Source organism: Schistocerca piceifrons, chromosome X (assembly GCF_021461385.2).
Source record: "Schistocerca piceifrons isolate TAMUIC-IGC-003096 chromosome X, iqSchPice1.1, whole genome shotgun sequence".
Lineage (NCBI taxonomy): Eukaryota > Metazoa > Arthropoda > Insecta > Orthoptera > Acrididae > Schistocerca > Schistocerca piceifrons.
In genome coordinates, this window is record NC_060149.1 from 310865555 (window position 1) to 310882897 (window position 17343).

The 17343-nt window shown below is 42.5% G+C and overlaps 1 protein-coding gene across 1 annotated transcript in view; it reads right to left on the minus strand.

The window, feature by feature from the left end:
* LOC124721390 (KN motif and ankyrin repeat domain-containing protein 2) overlaps positions 1–17343 on the minus strand; it is a 387950-nt gene that overhangs the window by 260849 nt on the left and 109758 nt on the right. Inside the window, exon 2 of the mRNA XM_047246331.1 lies at positions 14487–14553. Coding sequence (XP_047102287.1) covers positions 14487–14520 — 34 coding nt within the window. The 5' untranslated portion in view covers positions 14521–14553. The remainder of the gene's footprint in view (positions 1–14486; positions 14554–17343) is intronic.

A 17343-nucleotide genomic window follows, 5' to 3' on the forward strand; every position in this document is an offset into this window, starting at 1 on the left:
ACAGCAAAAAAGCTTGTTGGGCCTCTTTCACCAGCTCCTTTAACAGTTTCACTCCCTCTTCTGTCGTTTGGGGTAGCCTGCGCCGGCTGTCGGGCATTAAGGCCCACTCCTCGGTACCTGGCCTGACCTCAGGTAATGAGGTCCTTGTTGATCCTGTGGCTGTCTCCAACGCCTTTGGCCGCTTTTTCGCGGAGGTTTCAAGCTCCGCCCATTACCATCCTGCCTTCCTTCCCAGGAAAGAGGCAGAAGAGGCTCGGCGACCTTCCTTCCACTCGCTGAATCTGGAAACTTATAATGCCCCCTTTACTATGCGGGAACTCGAACGTGCGCTTGCACTGTCCCGCTCCTCTGCTCCGGGGCCAGATGCCATTCACGTTCAGATGCTGGCACACCTTTCTCCGGCGGGCAAAAGCTTCCTTCTTCGTACCTACAATCGCGTCTGGACCGAAGGTCAAGTCCCCATGCGTTGGCGTGACGCCGTTGTTGTTCCTATACCCAAACCCGGGAAGGATAGACACCTTCCTTCTAGTTACCGCCCCATTTCTCTTACAAGCTGTGTCTGTAAGGTGATGGAGCGCATGGTTAATGCTCGGTTAGTCTGGATTCTTGAATCTCGACGACTACTTACTAATGTCCAATGCGGCTTTCGTCGTCGCCGCTCCGCTGTTGACCACCTTGTGACCTTGTCGACATTCATCATGAACAACTTTTTGCGAAGGCGCCAAACGGTAGCCGTGTTCTTCGACTTGGAGAAGGCTTATGAGACCTGTTGGAGAGGAGGTATCCTCCGCACTATGCACAGGTGGGGCCTACGCGGTCGCCTGCCCCTTTTTATTGATTCCTTTTTAACGGATCGAAAGTTTAGGATACGTGTGGGTTCCGTATTGTCCGACGTCTTCCTCCAGGAGAACGGAGTGCCTCAGGGCTCCGTCTTGAGCGTAGCCCTTTTTGCCATCGCGATCAATCCAATTATGGATTGCATTCCACCTAATGTCTCAGGCACTCTCTTTGTCGATGACTTCGCGATCTACTGCAGTGCCCAGAGAACATGCCTCCTGGAGCGCTGCCTTCAGCGTTGTCTAGACAGCCTCTACTCATGGAGCGTGGCAAATGGGTTCCGGTTCTCTGAAGAGAAGACAGTTTGTATCAACTTTTGGCGATATAAAGCGTTCCTTCCGCCATCCTTACATCTCGGTGCCGTTGTTCTCCCATTCGTGGACACATCTAAGTTTCTAGGGCTCACGTTGGACAGGAAACTGTGTTGGTCTCCACATGTCTCTTATTTGGCGGCCCGTTGTACACGTTCCCTTAATGTCCTAAGAGTTCTTAGCGGTTCATCTTGGGGAGCGGATCGCACTGTCCTGCTTCGCTTGTATCGGTCCATAGCCCGATCGAAGCTGGATTATGGGAGCTTCGTCTACTCGTCCGCTCGGCCGTCCCTCTTACGCCGGCTCAACTCCATCCACCATCGGGGGATACGTCTTGCGACCGGAGCCTTCTACACTAGTCCTGTGGAGAGTCTTTATGCTGAAGCTGCCGTGTTACCATTGACCTACCGGCGCGACGTACTGCTGTGTCGGTATGCCTGCCGGCTGTTGTCTATGCCCGACCACCCCTCTTACGAGTCCTTCTTCGCCGATTCTCTCGACCGTCAGTACGGGATGTATGTGTCTGCCCTGCTGCCCCCCGGAGTCCGCTTCCGTCGCCTGCTTCGACAATTGGATTTTGCCCTCCCTACCACCTTCAGAGAGGGTGAGAGCCCGACACCACCTTGGCTGCAGGCTCCGGTTCCTATTTATCTCGACCTCAGCTCACTCCCGAAGGAGGGTACTCCGGCTGCAGTGTATTGCTCACGGTTTGTCGAACTTCGTGCTCGACTTGCCGGTCACACCTTTATTTACACCGATGGCTCCAAAACTGACGATGGTGTCGGCTGTGCCTTTGTCGTCGGGACCGCCACCTTTAAATACCGGCTCCTCGACCAATGTTCCAGCTTTACGGCCGAGCTTTTTGCTCTCCATCAGGCCGTTCAGTATGCCCGCCGCCACCGCCATTCATCGTATGTACTCTGCTCTGACTCACTCAGTGCTCTTCAGGGCCTTGGATCTCCCTATCCAATCCATCCCTTGATTCAACGGATACAGCAGTCCCTCCATTCTTTCGCTAATAATGGTGGTTCTGTCGGCTTTCTGTGGGTTCCCGGACATGTAGGAGTGCCTGGGAATGAGGCTGCGGATGCTGCAGCCAAGGCTGCAGTCCTCCTGCCTCGGCCAGCCTCCCATTGTGTCCCGTCATCTGACGTTCGTGGGGATGTATGTAAGAGGCTTGTGTTGTTGTGGTGGGATGCTTGGTCATCCCTCCAAGGAAACAAGCTCCGGGCAGTAAAACCGCTCCCAACTGCTTGGACAACATCCTCCCGACCATCTCGGCGCGAGGAGGTCCTTCTGACCAGTTTGCGGATTGGGCATTGCCGGTTTAGCCACCGCTACCTGCTCTCCGGTGATCCAGCCCCGCAGTGCCCTTGTGGTCAGGCATTAACAGTGCGCCATGTTTTATTGTCGTGTCCCCGTTTTAGTCAATTTCGTGTTATCCTGTCCCTGCCATCTACTTTACCGGATGTTTTAGCTGATGACGCTCGAGCAGCTGCTCGTATTCTGCGTTTTATAACTTTAACTGGCTTGTCCAAAGACATTTAACCTTTTTACTTCTTTTATCTGCATCTTTGTCAGGTACTTCTGGTGTCCCCCCCATCCCCTTGAGTTTTAGCAGATTCCATTTGCTCTAACACCAGTGACTGGGCGCTAATGACCTCAGCAGTTGAGCGCCCTTAAACCCTACCAAAAAAAAAAAAAAAAAACGACGTTCGGATCACGGATTTATTTCAGACTTTGCACACTTTTAATAGTCCATTAGGACAACATAATTTTAAGCAGAAAGGCGTACTGCTTGGGTGATTTCGACGAGAAAATTTCAACAAAAGTTTAACGTGTCAGTGATGTACAGGTGCGTTGCAACCCTGCGCATGGGCTGTCGGTGGTCATGTGGCTAGCGTTCAGGCTCTATAATCCACGAATCGCTGGATCGAATCCCACTCGCCTTCCTCTTTTTTTAGGTTATGTTTTTTTCAACACTGCACATATTATTTCACATATATTACCTTTGAAACGTATTATAAAGAAAGTACATGTGTATTTGGATGAGCTTTTATTGAATTTCTAAAGCTATTTGGCTATTTACTAATTTTTATTATTACAACAAATATTAACCGACCTTTATTTCTACAGGTAAATTAAAAGCTTTACCAGAAGCGTTCAAACTTGTTCATACTTGAGGGACGAAGAACGAGAAATTGCTTTTCGTGAAGACGCTATTAAAATACATTCTATCGTACAATGCCAGTTTTCGGCATTGATATTTACGAAGATGTTGCGTTACGCACGGTTTGCATCTAAATTGTAGGAAGAAAGAGATATTTTTAAATTCACAACAAGATTTGTTTTTCCTCAATAGCTCTGAAGATTCCTTGTGCATGCAGGAAGACTGCATTCATTCGATGTAGTAGATGCTGTTTTAAATTCTGTTTTCCGTGTCTGTATGAAAAATATCATCCCGCAATTTGTAATGTCGAAAGCATATCTGACGATTAATCGTACATTACCCTCACATTCGAGTATATTATAACTCACTGTCTTATTGAGTAAAGTTGTGTACACCTTCATTTATCAGTGTTTGACTTGGTCATTCCAATCCTGTTCTTCGTCCTTGAAAACTGGGTCTATAGACTGAAGTGGCCAGGTGCAAAGCAGTCCTCAGTACCTTACCCGATTGTAGGTATAAGAATTTCGGAAATCACGACAGGCATACATTTCCAGGAAAACTTTATGCGTTTAGTCGCTTTCTTCTCAATAATTATAAATATAATATTCAGCAAACAACCAAATAACATTGGAAATTCAATAAAATTTCATGCAAATACACGTATCTTTTCATCATATTACTTTTCAGATGTAATATATATCATATAATATGACTAGTGGTGAAAAAATATAAATTTTAAAAAATAAGATGAGCAAGTTTCGAGCCAACGATAAACGGATTACATAGGCTGAACGCTAACCACATGACCGCCGCCAGCCCATGCTGCGTACGTCATTGACACGCATAACTTCTCTTGCGATTTTCTTGAAATCCCTTAAGTAGAACGCCTTACTTGTTGCACATTATGTTGTTGTAATGGACTATTAAAAGCGTAAAAAGTTTGAAGTAAACCCGTGATCCGAACGTCACGGTCTGTCCTCGTAATCTGTGCAGTCTAGTGGTACCAAAGAAAATAAAATCTGGGTTAAACAGTGTTCTGTTATTTAGCGTTTTATGAATGTTTTCAACATCACAATGTAGTAGATGTCTAATTTTCTCATTGAAGCTTTTGCTAATAACACTAATTGATCGTGCATATTTTGAGATACTTCTGCTTTATCGACTAGTAATACTGTGAGGGGCGGAGAATGTTAAGAACGCAGCCCGTTCAGGGACGGATACCTTAAAATGGCGTCCCATTTCCACAATGTCGGGGATGATTTTATCTCGGCTGGGAGTTCTGCTTCCTGCAGTGTTCGGTCATTAAACCGTTTGCGAAACGGCGCCCACTGGCACCAGACTGCTGGCTATGCCGTAGTTAGGACCTCAGTGTGTTAATCTCGAGGTCAGAGCCGCAGTGTACTCTCTTATCTTCCAAACGCAGGCTCCTAAGCGAGACGATTCGGCTAGACAGATGAGGTCCGAGCGCAGAGAGCGCAAATTGCCTTTGCCTCCCTCGTATCCTTCCGTCTCCCCTCGCCAGCCAGCCCAAACACGAGGGGCTCGCAACATTTTTCATTTATTCCAGCCTAAAAGAAGAATAGAACTTCTGCCCAGACTATCAGTTCCCAGGAAATCGCAGTAAATTTTAAACATTAAAGGAAACAAGTAATTAAAAACCAAACTAATATTCCACTATTTGAGTCTCCTAGACACTCACTGCGGATAAGTAAACAATTTGAAACCAAAAATTACACGAAAAAACGCGTAATTCGAATCAAGTTTATGTGGCATTTGATACAAAAACGCGAGTAAGAGCCCCGAATGGACCGACGCCTCACAATTTCAGTCACATACAGTATTACTGTTGCAGCAACTTTCAAAAAGGTTATTGTATTTGCGTGAATAGATTATATCACATCACCAAAATCAAGAGAAGTGGCGTGATATTAACACAGTGGACTCGTATTCAAGAGGATCGTGTTTCAAGTTCCCTGCTGTAGTCCCTGTTTTAAGTTCTGTGTTGTTTTTCTTGTACTAGTTCACAATTTACCCAACAAGTGTATTAACACCATCAGTTAAATAATATGGTATTTTTATGTGCTGCTTCACTGAGATACGAACATACCGAGTGAGGTGGGGCAGTGGTTAAAGCACTGATGTCTTATCCAAGATAAACGGAATTCAGATACTCGTTCAGTTAACCAAATTTAGTTCTTCTAACCACTCCAGTCGAATGATTGGTTTGAGAAGGATAAGGCTGATTCCTTCCTCCATTCTAACCCAGTCGTAAGATGTGCCTCATCTCTAATGATCTTCATGTTGAGAGGAATTTAAACGGGAATATTAATTTTCTCTTCGTCAAGTCATTTGGTTGTTAAAGATGCGATAGTGCCTACCATCAAACGGGAAGGAAAAGGAAATGAACATATTCATAGAAAGGTATGAAAGAACTACTACACAAACATTAGTTAAAACTTACATAGAAGCGTGTTTCATGTTCCTCGACATATTGTCAAGGTATGTCAGTTTTGTGGTAAGGAAATACCACTCTGAGGTAGATGTAGTGAAGAATTCTTTTGAGACAATTCTCTGTAGTTTTTTACCATTGTTACTGTGGAACAGTGAGCCAAGTGGTATAGAACGCACTCGAGTCACAAACAAGAAAAGAGACCCTCAAATCCTCGTTCCGGCATGCAGATTTAGGTATTCCGCAATTTGCATGAATCGTTTGATTGCCGCGGACAGTTTTTCACCCAAGTCATGCCCAGTCGGTGTTTGTCCTACTGACATAATGTCCCCTTCTTGGAAGGGATGTCGAACATAATTTACGTATTTCGTGCTTTAGCTACTTCGGTGAAATTTGGTAATGAAGAGGCACGAAGTGGCGGAAATAAAACTATGGGGCAGGTCGTCAGCCATGGTCGGATAGTAAGAAACAGAACAGCAGAGCAGTCGCTAAGAGAATTACAATTGGAGAATGACGTTCTGCGTTCGAGCCCCTGTTCGTCACACCGTTTTCATCTGCCAGATAAGAGCAATGTGTCACGGATTTACAGAAAAAGTTTCCAAAGTGTACGGAACTCTAAAAGGAAACTATTTTCACAAAAAATTAATCGACTTACAGTCTTAAACTTTTGATTTACTAGGCATTAAATTACTTCCCACTAGAGTCAAAGGGAAAAGCAGCCTTCGTTACATAACTATATATTCACGAAACAGGTGAAAGTATCAATCAGAATTTTAAATCAAGACGAAGGAAGATATCGGCTCACTTTCTTGTCGAAGTTACAGTCGTTATATAAGGAGAACAAAGTTGGCTGGATAATGAATGGAATAAATTGGACTATGTCTGCCTACATTTACACTTACATATTGCTATATTGCCCTCTGTCCACTTCACAGTGCATAATTCAGGGTGATCTGTGTTAATATTTAAGCCCCTACCTGTCCGTATCCATTTATTTATTCAGCAAGGGAAGGAAAATAAGCCAACCGGTATGGCCAAGCGGTTCTAGGCGCTTCAGTCTGGAACCGCGCGACCGCTACGGTCGCAGGTTCGAATCCTGCCTCGGGCATGGATGTGTGTGATGTCCTTAGGTTAGTTAGGTTTAAGTAGTTTTAAGTTCTGGGGACTTATGACCTCTGAAGTTAAGTCCCATAGTGCTCAGAGCCATTTGAACCATCTGAACTTGCTGTCTTTCTCCAGTCATGCGAGGCCATTCGTTGAGCGAGAGATCCTCGATAACTATGAAACAGAAAAAGGATTAGATTCGAAAGGTAGTCAATGTGAAATGTGTAACACGAATCACAACACGCCCTAGTTTCTTGTCATTTTACGTAGTTTATCGTTTTTCAGTACTGGCGCCAGGAGTGGGAGTCTATTTCACTCCATTTGTGAGTGTATGTGACGGGCAACTATTGCTTCGGCCATAGGATACTCCAGTGTACACAAATTATTAAATATAGAATTTAAAATTTCGTCCTTTTGCCCTTGTCTTCAGTTTTAACACCAAACTGACCCACGAGAGGCTGTACTGGAGAATTGGATCCGTCTAGTGAATTTAAATGAGATCAGAAGTTCCTAGGATTGTTTCTCCAGGATCTGACTACTGAGATTTTTTATGCCTTCACACATGGGCTATAGCGTGACATGTATGTCAGATAAATCACAATCTAGCGAAAATATTTCAAAGTTAGATTTCAGTGATTTTCCCGAGGGAGGAGCCTTGGACTCAGGCTGGCGGCCGGCGGTTCCACCAGCAAGGGCCGAGCAGTCAGTGACAAAGGGAAGATTAACGCGGGTGCTTAGCGGGTTTTAGCCTAATAAAAGTGGAGGACGTGCCTGCAGCTCGCCTGTTCTAAAGTTTGAGAATCTGGACACTGGAAAGAATTTAAGGCTTACAAAAGACGGACATTCTTAAATACGTTTATGATCTGTAATGATTCAAGACAAAATTGTAGAGGAAATCCGAGCATATCAAAAAATCACAACAATGCAATGGATCTAATAGAATGTCAGCCACCATTTTAGAAGTAAAATCAAAGGGGTTAGAGATTACAGCAAAATTAATAACATTTCTACAAACATTTTGAATATTAAATATTAAACGATAAAGTCAATCATGACCAATCAGGTGTTGGGTAATAATAGCATAGTACATTAGCTCCTATTGCTACAAACAATATCACAGTACATTCTCCAGTTCCTACAGTCTTAAGTATTTTATCATGTACGGGTGTCGAACCAGGAAAGTCCTCCACATTTCACAATAAAATGAAGCAGTATGGTGCTTTTATGTTGATGGTTTCATTTATTCTAACGTAAATGTTGCTTTGTTATAAGAGCGTGTGCGCCAGATTCGTATGTATTTATTTAAGTCGAAGGGTCGATTTGAAGGATACTGTGCTTAGCACCGTTGGAAACGTTAGCGAGTAACCTTTTATTTAAAATATATATCTCGTTTGTAGGATTTTTAGTGTTAATTGGTGGTTCATTTCGTGCATTTTGTGACATTGTAAGACAGTTGTGCTTTTGGTGCAATATCTCAAGTCCTTATTTGCGGGAGTTATGTGAGAGTGTTGTGAGTTAAGGGCTCGTAGGCCTAAGGGGAACCGAGAAATCTTCTGTATAGGCCATATGGAGGAGACGGTAGTAAAGTTTTGCTTTGATGTCGTTCTCAAGGAGGACATACAACTTGGTAATTTGCTCATGTGATAGGAAAGTTTTGGAAGAATTCTGTTCTGGGGAATAGGAGATAAAGTCTTATACTTAGTAAAATTCAGCTACAAGTGGTCCTTGTAACTTTAGATAGAGCAATGAATAGCTAAAATATTGGCGTTCTACTACCTTTCAAGCTGTTCAGTATTTATGAGTCTATGACCTTCTTTTAGTATATTTTGTAGGATCAACATTTCTGTATAACATTATTTTATTTCTCAATAAATTATCAAACTTGGGCAACTTTAAACGTTCGGTACCACCTACACCGATCTGCAAATATTTCCAAATTTTGTCATTTCTGATCATTCCTCAGATCTTTGTGAGATGGGTTAATACAAAATTTGTTCATCTTACATTACATAGTTCTTATGGACAAGCACACGGCTTATAGATCATGTCATTGAAGCTTTCGAAAAAAACAAGGTTTTATTATACATGATGATATAATAACAATCGGCAATTAATATGTAATATTCCTTGAACTGAAGGTGAAATAAAAACTTGTGCAATAACAGTTCTGCTGTTTTCATTATAAGAATAATCTTCACATTAACGACCGCTGGAACGTGATGCTTGAATCTGCTTATTTTCACTATGTTATGTCCTATGTTATACTTATGTGTCTTCACAAAGAATATTCTTAGCCCAGAAACGGTGACGAGAACGATCAGCGATCTAAGAGCAGGGCGTTCTTCAAGTGTCTCGAAATTCTATCCCTTCGATTCTCAAGTGTATACGCTCTCATGGATTTATGGTTAATAATATGGACTTACTGAAAGGTAAGTTCATAAATCTCACTTTTCAGGAGAAGAACGGTTTTCACTTCGGTAACATTTTCTTAATCACTGTAGAGAATTGTGTACAGTATACCGCAGGTTCCAAATTCAGTACGCTTCCAGCAGAAACTCTTTTTTATTGTGTACAAGAGTTCTTCGCAGTTGTTTAGAGATATTCAGTCATGTGTTACTCATTTGAATGCAATACTGAAGATATCTTCTCTTATTTTTTATTTTGCTAATTTTTTGTAACTTCTTTTGTAATGATTCCGTGAGTTATACAGGCTGGTCAGATAATGTCTGAAACGCTTGTAGGGATGTTGCAGGTCAGGATGCACTCAGATATAAATGTTAAGAAAAAAATTCGACACGTTGCGCGGTTTCAGAGTTATTTAGCGTTGAAACTAGTCAATGGGCGCATCGCACGCTCACATTCAAGCGGACTGCGAGGGGCGGTATTGCCCAAGTGCTTTGTTGTTGTTGTGTGGTCTTCAGTCCTGAGACTGGTTTGATGCAGCTCTCCATGCTACTCTATCCTGTGCCAGCTTCTTCATCTCCCAGTACCTACTGCAACCTACATCCTTCTCAATCTGCTTAGTGTATTCACCTCTTGGTCTCCCTCTACGATTTTTACCCTCCACGCTGCCCTCCAATACTAAATTGGTGATCCCTTGATGCCTCAGAACATGTCCTACCAACCGATCCCTTCTTCTGGTCAAGTTGTGCCACGATTTTCTCTTCTCCCCAATCCTATTCAATACTTCCTCATTAATTATGTGATCTACCCATCTAATCTTCAGCATTCTTCTGTAGCACCACATTTCGAAAGCTTCTATTCTCTTCTTGTCCAATCTATTTATCGTCCATGTTTCACTTCCATACATGGTCACACTTCATACAAATACTTTCAGAAATGACTTCCTGACAATTAAATCTATACTCGATGTTAACAAATTTCTCTTCTTCAGAAACGCTTTCCTTGCCATTGCCAGTCTACATTTTATATCCTCTCTACTTCGACCATCATTAGTTATTTTGCTCCCCAAATAGCAAAACTCCTTTACTACTTTAAGTGTCTCATTTACTAATCTAATTCCCTCAGCATCACTCGACTTAATTCGACTACATTCCATTATCCTCGTTTTGCTTTTGTTGATGCTCATCTTATATCCTCCTTTCAAGACGCTATCCATTCCATTCAACTGCTCTTTCAAGTCCTTTGCTGTCTCTGACAGAATTACAATGTCATCGGCGAACCTCAAAGTTTTTATTTCTTCTCCATGGATTTTAATACCTACTCCGAATTTTTCTTTTGTTTCCTTTACTGCTTGCTCAATATACAGATTGAATAACATCGGGGAGAGGCTACAACCCTGTCTCACTCACTTCCCAACCACTGCTTCCCTTTCATGTCCGTCGACTCTTAAGTAACTGCCATCTGGTTTCTGTACAAATTGTAAATGGCCCTTCGCTCCCTGTATTTTACTCCTGCCACCTTTAGAATTTGAAAGAGAGTATTCCAGTCAACAATGTCAAAAGCTTTCTCTAAGTCTACAAATGCTAGAAACGTAGGTTTGCCTTTCCTTAATCTTTCTTGTAAGATAAGTCGTAAGGTCAGCATTGCCTCACGTGTTCCAGTATTTCTACGGAATCCAAACTGATCTTCCCCCAGGTCAGCTTCTACTAGTTTTTCCATTCGTCTGTAAAGAATTCCTGTTAGTATTTTGCAGCTGTGGCTTATTAAACTGATTGTTCCGTAATTTTCTCATCTGTCAACATCAGCTTTCTTTGGGATTGGAATTATTATATTCTTCTTGAAGTCTGAGGGTATTTCGCCTGTTTCATACATCTTGCTCACCAGATGGTAGAGTTTTGTCAGGACTGGCTCTCCCAAGGCCGTCAGTAGTTCCAATGGAATGTTGTCTACTCCGGGGGCCTTGTTTCGACTCAGGTCTTTCAGTGCTCTGTCAAACTCTTCACACAGTATCGTATCTCCCATTTCATCTTCATCTACATCCTCTTCCATTTCCATAATATTGTCCTCAAGTACATCGCCCTTGTATAGACCCTCTATATACTCCTTCCATCTTTCTGCTTTCCCTTCTTTGCTTAGAACTGGGTTTCCATCTGAGCTCTTGATGTTCATACAAGTGGTTCTCTTATCTCCAAAGGTCTCTTTAATTTTCCTGTAGGCAGTATCTATCTTACCCCTAGTGAGACAAGCCTCTAGCCATCCCTGCTTAGCCATTTTGCACTTCCTGTCGATCTCATTTTTGAGACGTTTGTATTCCTTTTTGCCTGCTTCATTTACTGCATTTTTATATTTTCTCCTTTCATCAATTAAATTCAATATTTCTTCTGTTACCCAAGGATTTCTACTAGCCCTCGTCTTTTTACCTACTTGATCCTCTGCTGCCTTCACTACTTCATCCCTCAAAGCTACCCATTCTTCTTCTACTGTATATCTTTCCCCCATTCCTGTCAATTGTTCCCTTATGCTCTTCCTGAAACTCTGTACAACCTCTGGTTCTTTCAGTTTATCCAGGTCCCATCTCCTTAAATTCCCACCTTTTTGCAGTTTCTTCAGTTTTAATCTACAGGCCATAACCAATAGATTGTGGTCAGAGTCCACATCTGCCCCTGGAAATGTCTTACAATTTAAAACCTGGTTCCTAAATCTCTGTCTTACCATTATATAATCTATCTGATACCTTTTAGTATCTCCAGGGTTCTTCCGTGCATACAACCTTCTTTCATGATTCTTAAACCAAGTGTTAGCTATGATTAAGTTGTGCTCTGTGCAAAATTCTACCAGGTGGCTTCCTCTTTCATTTCTTAGCCCAATCCATATTCACCTACTACGTTTCCTTCTCTCCCTTTTCCTACTACCGAATTCCAGTTACCTATGATTATTAAATTTTCGTCACCCTTCTCTATCTGAATAATTTCTTTTATTTCATCACACATTTCTTTAATTTCTTCGTCATCTGCAGAGCTAGTTGGCATATAAACTTGTACTACTGTAGTAGGTGTGGGCTTCGTATCTATCTTGGCCACAATAATGCGTTCACTATGCTGTTTGTAGTAGCTTACCCGTATTCCTATTTTCCTATTCATTATTAAACCTACTCCTGCATTACCCCTATTTGATTTTGTGTTTATAACCCTGTAGTCACCTGACCCGAAGTCTTGTTCCTCCTGCCACCGAACTTCACTAATTCCCACTATATCTAACTTTAACCTATCCATTTCCCTTTTTAAATTTTCTAACCTACCTGCCCGATTAAGTGATCTGACATTCCACGCTCCGATCCGTAGGACGCCAGTGTTCTTTCTCCTGATAACGACATCCTCTTGAGTAGTCCCTGCCCGGAGGACGCCATCATCATTTAATCACACAGTAAAGCTGCATGCCCTCGGGAAAAATTACGGCCGTAGTTTCCCCTTGCTTTCCCCTTGCTTTCAGCCGTTCGCAGTACCAGCACAGGAAGGCCGTTTTGGTTATTGTTACAAGGCCAGATCAGTCAATCATCCAGACTGTTGCCCTTGCAACTACTGAAAACGCTGCTGCCCCTCTTCAGGAACCACACGTTTGTCTGGTCTCTCAACAGATACCCCTCCGTTGTGCTTTGTTTGGTTACATAAAACTTGGATTTGCGTGCGTAACGACCTGATTGGCTAACTTCAATGCTAAATAACTCGGAAACGCAGCAACTTATTGAATGTGTTACGTAACATTTACATCTCAGTACAACCTGCCCTGCAATATCCCTACAAGCGTTTCAGACATTTTCTGATCACCCTAGAGCGGCGGATACATACGGGGGGCGCGAGGGGCGCCCGCTCCCCTCCTCCCCCCCCCCCCCCCCCCCCTTGCGGGCAGTCAGCCGGCACGCTATTCGTTAGTTTCTTTCGTCAGTCGATTCGACTGAATCGATAATCGAGTAATTGTACTTTCCAACGTAGCACGCGCGTCCTATATCTAACTGTCCAACTTTGCACACGCTGTACAAAATACTTTCTTGTCTACCAGCATCTATCGCTACAGTAGAAAGAAGTTTTTCAACATCGCGGCGTACAAAGAGATGGCTGGGGTAGACAGTGAAGGACGAATCCTCCTGAACGATCGACTTAATGGCTTATCTTTGTTGAACCCTCACCCTGACATTGATTGCCCTGTTGACGATGTAATAAACCACTTTGCTAGGAAGACGAGGTGCATTGAATTCATCATTAAGGAAGAGAAACACAATTGTAACTTTTTTTAGTCATAAGATGGCATTGTCTTGTAAATGTGTATAATCAGTTTAACTAAAACTTTCTTAAACTTTGCATGTGACTTGATTATTTTTATTACAGTAAAAGTAAAGGTAGCTCAAGATCATCTTTAGCGCCCCCTCCTTGAGGTTTTCTATATCCGCCACTGTCACCCTGTATAGTTCCATCGACAACTAGCTTTGACTCACATGATAAAACAGAGCCAGAGAAGAGTGTAAAATAAAACTGTGGTAACGGCTGCATTACTTTTATGTGTCATTTTACACTTTACCATAATATTTGTTCTTAAAATTTTTATATGATTGTTAATTGAACAATGCCTTTCTGAAAGTCAGTTATGTTGTTTTCACGTGACTCATCATTCCTTTCTTTTTTTGTTTTTAAGGAAAGTCTCTTGAATGACTATGACAGTCTATTCGTATAAAAATTAACACTATAGTACTGTATGAGATTTGAAATTTCTTCATACTGCTTTCACTTGCAATGGAAATTATTTTCATCGAAACACCTATGTCCTCATATGACTCTTCAACTATTTTGGTCTCAGGTAATATTAAAAACTACTGAGATGCACAGGGGTAAGTTTTCTACCTTCCTTGACAACTCAAGTATTTAGATAAAGCTTTATTAGGGTGTTCAATTATTCTTCATAGTAGTTCATATTCTGTCAACGTATTACCTTCTGCAGTACATCTCAGTTTAAAAAAATAAAATAAAAGATCTGAATGTACAACGTCGCGAAAGAATTCGTTGGCATTATGAAGTAGAAAGACAGGAAAAGAAGGAAAGGCTCAGCGCAACGAGTGGTCTCGAATACGTACTTTTCATATCTTACCTTAGCAACTATCGGAATTTGAAATATGTCCCTAATAATATGAGCATTCTTATTAGTGAGAGATTGCAAGATTTACCTGTCCCGGGGTCTTCTCCCACGCACACGGACATTTTCGCAGCGGGCCGGGAACCGTCACAACTGACCTGCAACATAAAGCAGGCGGCGCAGTGAGATAACGTTTTATCTCTCACCCGTAAACACGGCACGCCACTCTCCGCGCCAGCGTCCACACCTGAAAGAGAAATTTCACAGACGTAGACGCCGCTCAGACAAAGACAGCGCTGTAGGATACGGGGCCAACGAACCCTCCGTTGTCGACACAAGACAAAGATAAATCAAATTATATTCGTGAGAAAACGCTGCAGTTTTTTCCATTGACTCTAGTAGCATCTGATAGTATTTGTATATGGGCTCAGTGGTTTATTCCAGTTGTGACTGGATGACTTAAACAGCGGAAGTGCACATCCCGACATTATCCCGGAATAAAGGAAAAGTCATTTGTGCGTTCAAGGTCCTGTTAGAAGCAGGCAGCTGTTATCTTACTCTAATTATAACTGTATTGACGATGATGGTGGGTTTCGCAGACTCAACATAGCGATTATTGTCGGTTTTATTAACATATTCCAAAACAAATGTAGTTAAAATAATGTAAAAACTAACAACTGATACCATAAAAGTATTGATGAGAACTCTGATCCCACCTATCAGTCGCTCAAATGCACGTCCAATTCACTTTCTTTCACACTAAACCTAAAGCTCTTGATATGCCAGTGTATTAAAATTTAATGTTAAAATAATACACAAACATATGAGCCTAAAATATTAAGTTAAGGCAATGGACTGGCTGATCATTTACGTAAAAGAAATGGATAAGCCAACCGTCTGGGAAAAACAAAATTCTTCTAACAGTCTATGTGGATCGTATCTTAGAACACGTACCACATTCGTCTCATCTTCACCTAGAATGAAAGACAGATTAGTTGGTAAAGCAGCTGCTGCCCTGTTATCGTGATATAAGATATATTCTTTTAAAAATGGCCTACGTAAATCTGCGTACCAAAAGCACATACTGGCGAATCCTGCAGCTGAAGATGGAGCCTACACATCACATGAAAATTACATCTATAAGGACGTCAAAATTGCTTCCAATCTTTCGTGTACCCGAAAAGAGGAACACCACCACCGGATTGTTGGATTGATCAAACACAACTTGGTGTCCCTCACTTTCAGCCATGTTGCATAGCCCTTTGTCTCAACAACGAAGTGCCGCGCGGGGTTAGCCGAGCGGTCTTAGGCGCTGCAGTCATGGACTGTGCGGCTGGTCCCGGCGGAGGTTCGAGTCCTCCCTCGGGCATGGGTGTGTGTGTTTGTCCTTAGGATAAGTTAGATTAAATAGTGTGTAAGCTTAGGGACTGATGACCTTAGCAGTTAAGTCCCATAAGGTTTCACACACATTTGAACATTTTCAACAACGAAGTCACTGCACGTAGCGAGACTTAACGCTGTGCCACTGTATATTTTAAACAAGCTACTTTAGCTGCTGCGTCCACCACTCCCTCACTCAAAATTAACACATGCTCTGGTACCCAGCAGAACATCACCGTCTTCCCTAGGATTCGTAGGCGTAAGAGCGTGTCCTGGATGAACTGGACAGGTTTCTCTGCTGGGGACGTACACCGGAAATCCTGCAGTGCTATGAGGATGTAGAAGCAGAGATAGAATTTCGTAGCTCGAATGCAGCTTTTCCGCTCCAGAGTCCTCAAGATCACTCTCTCCTCTGCATCATAGGTGGTGGCTTCAATTGGTAAACTGATCTTGAAGACACGATCAGGGAAAATCAGTGAGCATTAAAATTCGTCCCACATCATTATAGATTGGTATGTGGGTACGGTGTTAATTTAAAATATTTTAAAATAATGCTTCAAAAATGTAATCTGAAGTGCAGTTTCTCTTGTCTGAGGCGAAATCACATTTAATTCAGGACATCGTTAATAAGCAAGGTGGACGCCAACTCCAATCCTGGATGTTTCTTTGACCTATTATGAAGTGTCATATGTATATCTGTACCGTGTGTTTGAGTTCTGTCACTCGCGGCTACGGAGGCACGTTATGCGAGAATGTTTTTTTTAGAAATGGGGATGTCATCAACCTCATAGTACAAACAGATGGCGTCTGCTGTCGAAAAAAGAGTACAAAGTATAGTTCTGCAGAGCAAATGAGAAATGTCCTGCTCGGTCCCACTGTTTTAATTTTTTTTTTAAATTGCGCTAGCTACCGTTCCACAGCGAGTCATAGTCTACAGTCGTTGATCTACGTAAAAACTACAAAAGTGTACATGATCTCGAATAAATAAATATATGTGATTACTTATGTCATTAATCTCCCAACTTGCAATGTATGCGGCCGGCCGAAGTGGCCGTGCGGTTAAAGGCGCTGCAGTCTGGAACCGCAAGACCGCTACGGTCGCATGTTCGAATCCTGCCTCGGGCATGAATGTTTGTGATGTCCTTAGGTTAGTTAGGTTTAACTAGTTCTAAGTTCTAGGGGACTAATGACCTCAGCAGTTGAGTCCCATAGTGCTCAGAGCCATTTGAACCATTTTTTGCAATGTATGCTGGAATAAGCTTATTGCTAAAGCTGAAGTTACGCACTACTGGAACTATGTTTCGCTACCATTTCGGTCCCACTTTCCATTTTCGCTCAGCCCAGCACCCACGGGACGTCTCGTGTCATCAATTACTTCCTGCGGGATCCAGAGCCTAGGCAGCACTTCGTCCTCCTCTACAGTCCTGTTCCCATTGCAACAGGAACACTGCTGCTCACATTTTCGGTCCCTGGTTAGCTCCATGTCCTCCCACTATATTTGTGCGCATTCGAAGTAAAGTTTGCGACAATGTGTTAGTCAGTTCACTCAGAGTACTACGTTTGTTTTC